Raw genomic sequence first — 7,853 nt, forward strand, 5'->3', positions numbered from 1 at the left:
CAAAGTCAAATAAATTCCATTTAAAATAAAATAAGGATTTTACTAAATACAAAAATAAAATTAAGGATTAATCCAAGTCTTTGGACTCACAAAGCTTCGGCCTAGGATGCGTTATAAATAGGGGTCCCCCTCCCAATGGTTGGTGCACTATCATTCGCTCACAAACGCCAGCGCACGCACAAAAGAGAAACAAAGAGAAAGAGAGACTCTTCCATCAATGGCCACCAAAATCTACATTGTGTAAGTTTCTCTCTCCGCTCTCTCTCCCTCTCTCTCTCTGTCTCTCTGCATGTTGGTGCTGAGTGATTCATTAACATGTTTTAGTGCCAAGAGTGGAAGATACTGGTGTTTCTGGTCCATTTTAGGCTTTCTGAGTTTTTTTCATTGACTTATATATGAACAAAGATGAAACCTTTTCTGGGTTGATCAGTGTTTTTATTTCCTCCCATATTGTGATTTCTGGGTTTTGTTTATTTCATTAAATTAATAACTATGTATGGTCTTTGATGAATAAAGGTGAAATCTTTTTTTTCTGTGTTGATCAAGTTTGCTTCTTGGGAGGTGATGGATTGAGTTGTTGTGAGTTAAGTAATTAAAAAGATTGGCATTTTGATTGAGATGGTTGGTGGGGAATTTGCATTGGTATTTTTTGTTGACTTGTTTTTGGGATGAACGTATATTGGAAGATTTAGTTGTAAATGATCACTCCTTAACATCTGCTAAGGTTAATCAATTTATTGTTAATTAATTTACTTTGGGAGTGCTAATTTGTTTCCTCAATCTTCCTTAGGAAAAGAAAATACAACTTTCTGGGAGAATTTCCTCTTGTTTAATCAAAATCAAACTTAAAGAATCGGGGTAGAAAGTATTGCAATTTTTGTATCGTCCCATCGATTTCAGTTTATCATCCAGTTCTAAAAAGATTAGGGGAAATTTATCTGCTCTCAAAGAAAAGTGAGGTTGCGGCTAATGGCCTTAAGTGTCTAGCTTGTATTCTTCTAGGTATTTTTAATGTTTTAAATTTCCAATTATTTGTGTTCTTGATCCTGGTCTCGAGTGGGGTGAGGGTAGCGGGAGACAGAGGCCTGTTTTTCTTCAATTTTCATGATCGATGCATGAAAGTGAACTTTACGCTACCGTGTGTATCGGTCAATAACTAGAAAAGGAGGGATTAGTAATTGGAATAGATTGAAAGACTTGAGGTTTAAAGGATACTGTGCTAATGTCCAGTAACAACCGGAAAGTGATTGTGATATCTGACCTACCTTTTGAAATCATAAATCGAGAGAGAGAGAGAGAGAGAGAGAGAGATGCAAGGCCTCTGCTTTCCTGCTTTCCATGGTCCCAGAATGCATCATTGTTATGCATCTTTCTTTCTGTTCATATTGATATGCAATTATGCATATTAGTTCCTTTCAACATATACATTTGCTTCTGAACTGTTTTACATTTCTTCTATTTTACACTCTTGTGAAATGATCGAACACTTAATCATACGGGTGAAGTTTATGGCTCTTTGAAGGTAGTGTAATCATGTTTTGTCATTGGCAAGCTTGGTTCAGAGCTTCGTCTCCCATTGGTCATTGTCCTACCATATTCTTTTGGCCAGTTGAATAAAATCATTTTCTGTTGTAGTACTACAGAACTTTCATTTTACACCACATTCATTCGATTATATCATGTAATGAAAGAATGCGCCAGCAACTTCAAGGGCAAAATCATGTTTTGCTTTTGTTTTCGAAGAAGATTGTTACAATTTAGCACCAAATGTTAACTGCTGTTACAAATTTGAGTTAATTTTAAAATCATGCTGTGCATTTTACAGGTACTATTCTACATACGGACACGTTGCCAAGTTGGCACAAGAGATACTGAAAGGAGCTCAATCTGTCGAAGGAGTAGAGGCCAAACTATGGCAGGTACAAAATTGTCACTCTCTTTCATCGAATGAACATGCTAAATTATTACAGCTACAGAAAACATTTGTTAGCCAGAGTACTATTTTGGGCTACATTAATTTTGTTCTTAGCAAGTTGTCTCAGGAAATGGTTTTTTTTTGTTCTTTTTCTTTTTACCCCTTTGAGAAACATAAACGTTCCTTTCACATTTTGGCAACAAGCAATTGTAGACTTGTAGTTTATCCCAAAGCGGCGCGTTCTTTCAAAATGTCTAGTTTGATCTTTGATATATGGAAACTAAGGTTCTAGAATACTTAGATGTCCAGAATCGCTAGCTTACTTAAACCTCACATTTTGGTTTGCGCAGTTTAGAAGTCGGGGAATCATGTAGTTTTGGATAAAGATTAAGCTGACTCGAGTGTGTACTCTTCATGATGATTTGGGGATTTGTCTTTTAAAGGGATATTGATTTCTCCCCTGCAAAATTTCAACGTAATTAACCCGGTTCAATATACTTGGCCCCTTAACAGGTACCAGAAACTCTGCCAGCAGAAATTCTTGCAAAGATGGGTGCACCACCAAAGAGTGAAGTGCCTGTTATTTCACCTGAGCAACTTGCTGAGGCTGATGGGATAATCTTCGGTTTCCCTACCAGATTTGGAATGATGGCTGCACAATTTAAAGCATTTTTTGATGCAACTGGAGGTTTATGGCACAAAGGTGCACTTGCAGGCAAGCCTGCTGGACTTTTCTACTGCACTGGATCTCAAGGTGGTGGACAAGAGACTACCCCGTAAGTTTTCAGCTAACATGAGTATTTCTTTCCGTTAGGTGTCTTGATGTACAAGAATAAAACGAAAAGGGATTTCTTGAACTGTTTCTCGTTCTATAGCTATTGCGCTGCACTTTACTGAAATACTTGCCATGTGATTTTTCTTGACCTGTTTTTGATTTATTTGAAACTGTGCAGCTTGACAGCCATTACTCAGTTTACTCACCATGGAATGATCTTTGTCCCAATCGGATACACGGCCGGAGCTGGCATGTTCGAGATGGAGCAGGTCAAGGGTGGCAGCCCCTATGGTGCAGGAACTTTTGCTGGGGATGGCACAAGACAACCTTCTGATCTAGAACTAGAAATTGCTTGCCACCAGGGAAAGTACTTTGCTGGCATCGCAAAGAAGCTTAAAGCATCTGCCTGATTATGATGATATATTACACAATCGCTGTTTAGCATTTGATACTTGCATTTCTTTTGTTCTTGATTCTGAGTCCAGTTTTCAATTTGAATTTTCATGTTTTCGTAAAGAATAATTGGCTGTGTCGAATGTATTTGTTGTAACAAGTTTTATGTCGAATAAACTGTGCCTATTACTGAAGATTAAAGTTTGTATACCTTATACAATGTAAAATTTACTGGAGACTAGGTCTCTTACCAGTTGTTACACCTTTCATTTTAACTTGGATATAGCATTGGCTGTGGGAAGTTTCACATTCGGATATCAAATGAGGCCAGTCCTCCCATGTAAAACAGAAGTTATCCCACGAACGCTAAGGTGATGCAACATAGCTTTGAATTTGGTGAGCTATCCAATCCAATACACAATCATGGCCTAAGCCTCAGCATTCCAAACAACGTAACTCAGAACCTTGTAAGCTATCCAATCATATGCACCAAACATGGCCTACGAGCCACAATTATCAAAGGCACGAGTGGCTTCCCATAGCTTCATCATCGTGCACCTTATGTTGCTGAATATCTACATGATGGGTTATTGAGTGTGGTCCATACGATCTTATCACATTCACTTCAGGTCCAGGATATTCTAGTTATGGTCATGGAGTTCATAATACGCAGAAGGCGTTTGTTGTCTCACGTTTACAGGAATTTTTTTTTTTTTTGGTTACATTGGAGGAATCGAATATTGAGCTCAAAGGGTTACTTTCACAGGGCTTTTCATTCTATCTCATGGGATGTTCATCTAAAAGAGTAAATTAGGCACCCACATAAAATGGTGAGCCCATAGCCAATGGCTGCTAACGAGGTATCACTTGGGCTCAAACATAAGTAGATGTATTTCAAATTTTGCTGTGTTTTTTTTAACAACGTAATTCTCTAAATTACTCTTAACGTTTAAAACGAAACTCTTTAGAAGCTGGAAAACGTCAAGGAGAAGACAAAAATAGAGTTTTACATTGATTAGCCAAAACAAGAAAAAGAAGTATTGATCCATTAAAGTAAAGATTTGTAATTGCCGGAAGTCGTAGATTTTGCTTTATTTATAACAACACAACACAATGATGCCAAGATGCTTTCCTTTTAAGTATTCGTTTTATGCTTCTTCTTTTCAAATAAGTAAACCATAGCAAGGGATTAAGATCCTCTTTAGATCTCACACTCCAGAGCTTACGGACCGAGCAACTTGGAACATTTAAGAGAGAGAGATATTTGAACGTTAGAGAGAGATTGTGTGTGAGGTGGGTTAGTAGAATCTACTAATAGAGACTGCAAGATTTAAATTGAACGGTTCAAATTGCTCAATACGCAGACTCTTGAGTGTGAAATCAGGATAGGATCTCAATCTAGTAAAAATAATTAAAGAATTCCATTCTTCCATCGAGAGAGAGAGAGAGGAGGTAGCTATAGCAAATGGTATTGATCCCGATGCTTCAAAGTGTTCGGTATCACACCCTTTCGCCGATCAATTTCACAAGTCACGAAAAGAGTGGGCGCCAAGAGATACCAGTCCCCAACAGATTTTGAACCATTAAAGTACCTTCCTTGTGCTTTCTCTCATGATTAGTCATCTTCGATAGGGATTCTTCAATTTAAGCTTCTTCTTGATTAGGCTCTTTGTTTCAAAATTTGTTCAAAGCAACTTTCAACAAACAAAGACTAGTATATACATACATACATACATACATACATACATGCATGCATCTTAGAGCATCTCTAAATAAGATGTCATTTTTTTTAGTACTTAAGATGTCAAATTTTAGATATAAATCTTAAATTTGACAGCCTATATGGCACTTTGACATTTTTTAGAGTTTTGTTATCCACCCGATATGTCAAATTAAACTATTATAATAAATATTTTAAACAAAAAACAATAATAAAATTAATAAAATACATTTAATAATCAATTAAGAAAATTTGAACCTGTTGTCAATCTTGGCAACAAGGGTGAGGGAATTCATGTCATGTCACATTAGATTTGACTTTTTGATAAAAAAACATTGTTGCTGTCTTTTTTTACTGTTAATGTTGATTTGGATATTTTGACATTTAACAAAACAAAAGCTCTTACATGGTATGGATCTTTTTGGAAGTTATAGCATATATATACAGTGACGAAACTAGGAATTGTTGGGAGGAGGGGCGAACTTAAAAGAGTGTAAGGTTAAAAAAATGGCAACAACCAAATCCTTTTAAATAGTATTGTCTTCCATAATTTATCAATACAAACAAATTTCAATTGTTGCCAGCGAGATTTCATGTCATAAAAATGTCACATAATAAACTTGTTATCAATAAAAGCAAATACATCTCTCTCAATATAAACAATCATGCTATTACTCAATCATTGATCTCCCATTTTGTACGCAATGGTGTTTTCACAACATTATGGCAGAAAAAACTCTCTCAACTGAAGCAGTTGCAGCCGGTAACACCGAAACCAATGTAAGAAGCTTATACGCTATCATATAGCTTGCACACCTCCCGATATTTATCAACTCCTTTGCAAGATCACTAATTCCTCCTAGTCTTAGATTCTTAATCCTAGAGTCAAATATACCATATGACTACTAACTAATTAAACCAAAAATTCAATTAATCAATACCAATAATCATATGAATTATTCAATATACCAAAATTCAATTCAATTAATCAAGAATCAAGAATTCAATTTTTACCTTAAAAAACAATTTCATTCATCAATAATCATTTATACGATTCATATCTATAATCAATAATCAATAACTATAGTAGTGTATTACTCTATGATTCTATATTAATGAAACAAAATTTTGTATTAACTAATCAATTTGTGTTCGTTATAATATAAATTAAGAAATTAAGAAAAAATAAAACATGAAAACCTTTACTTTTTTATTGGTTTTAAAAAGGGAATGGGGGACGTGTGAAGGCAGAGGTAACGGGGACCATTGGTCCCCACTTCAATTATTTTCTTTTAATCGACTAATTGAAACGCACCGTATGGTTAAGGATTTTTCAGGAAAAAAAAAAAGTAAAGTGCAGCAGGAATCCAAAAACTACAAAGCAGGTCAAACAACCATAACTTCCGACATAACTAGAGGGGCAGAATCACCGTTTTTAGGCTTAATTTCTGACAAGAGGAGGGGGCAAACGCCTCTCTTCGTCTCTATGTTACTTCGCCACTATATATATATATATATATGGAGTTAACCAATATAATTCGTGTTTACTGGACAGCACAAGTTTGTAAGCTCTATTGACTATAGTTGATCAGGAGTTTTGTACATATTAGGTTAATATTTGATATTATCAAATATGTCGTTTAGATTGCAAATGATGAGCCATAATTCTGAAAGTAACAGCACATATATAGTGTTACATCTGCACTGTTCGTGTTGGGAAAAGTGTGGAAAACTTTAACCCCATGCAGCCATGCTATGACAAAAGTTCCAATACATAAACAAACACCAAAAAAAAAAAAAAAAAAAGAAAAAGAAAAAAAAGAATAATTAAATCAAAGGGAAGCTGCTGGTTCTAGTTGCCACCAAGGATATAATTAATATTATATCTACTAATTTACTAATTAATAAAATTCTCTTTGTCAACAAAAAGATGATGAAAAGACAAATTAGTCTTCTATTACACAAAAAAAAAATTATGGACAATAATTTAATTTTACAGGTCTAAATTTTACTGCTTTTTATTGAAGCCTCACTTACTGATGATGTTAAAATATTTCCAATATTAAAAATAAAAATAAAAAACCCAAAAAAAAAAAAAAAAACCTCCCACTCCCCCACGTTCTCTCTCTCTCCCTCTCCTTCTCATTTGCTACAAAAATGTGTTCATACACACAATTGTGTAGGTAAATGCTAGTATAGATTATGGAATCGTAGAAGTTAAAAGATAATCAGCATTTTTTTCAAAAAATAATAATAATAATAATAATAATAATCAACACTAGAGGATAACGTTATTTTACCAAACATACGTTTATATTGCCAAGCAAATAATTGATGATTCAGGTTCACAACCTAATCAACACATAATGTATTTCTTCACAAACATGCATGCATGCATGTATGAGGTGTTACGCTACATATAATATAAGAAAATTAACTGAAATAATTATTTTACAAATTTTAATTGATAAACTCATCAAAATCAAATATTGATGACTTATAGATCATATTGATGATATATGGATTAAATACAAACATCATATCTATCAAAATATTAAAAACATATAGGTCAAATACGAAAAAACAAACTGATTATGCCAACTATTAAAATTTATAAATTCATCATTTCAACTAATTTTTCTTTACATGTTTAATGGACGAACCTTATAATTGCTTGGCCATTCCATAGGAAGAAATTGAAGGATAAAAACATATATTAATGTTAGGGTTGATTTTCACCCAAAATAAATAAATTGTTAGGGTTGATGTTTTACACGCGCAAATACATGCACTCGCGCATGCACTATCTTTCTATCTTTCTCACTCTCTCTTTCTCATGACCCATGACCAGATTCACCAGAAACCCTAAAAACAGGCACAGTGGGCCGCCCTCTGACTTCCCACTACCACATTCCAAACATATAAATTAAACAAATTGAAAAAGCGAAAACGCCAATCCAATAACCTCCACTCACACATCTTTCCCTCCTGTTCTTACAACAATCAACAATATATACATATATATATATACATTATATAAATCAATTAAC

General features: G+C 34.5%; 1 protein-coding gene across 1 annotated transcript; it reads left to right on the top strand.

Annotated features, from left to right (window-relative positions):
- Nucleotides 1-86: 86 nt before the first annotated feature.
- On the top strand, nt 87-3,277 carry LOC103958948 (NAD(P)H dehydrogenase (quinone) FQR1). Its single transcript, XM_009371303.3, has 4 exons — nt 87-240; nt 1,826-1,919; nt 2,429-2,691; nt 2,869-3,277. The coding sequence occupies exons 1-4, from the start codon at nt 218-220 to the stop codon at nt 3,098-3,100; spliced, it is 612 nt and encodes a 203-aa protein (XP_009369578.2). The 5' UTR covers nt 87-217; the 3' UTR covers nt 3,101-3,277.
- The last annotated feature ends 4,576 nt before the right edge of the window (nt 3,278-7,853 follow it).

Source organism: the organism of the source record quoted next, unplaced genomic scaffold (genome assembly GCF_019419815.1).
Source record: "Pyrus x bretschneideri cultivar Hongxiangsu unplaced genomic scaffold, Pyrus_bretschneideri_v1 Contig19, whole genome shotgun sequence".
Lineage (NCBI taxonomy): Eukaryota > Viridiplantae > Streptophyta > Magnoliopsida > Rosales > Rosaceae > Pyrus > Pyrus x bretschneideri.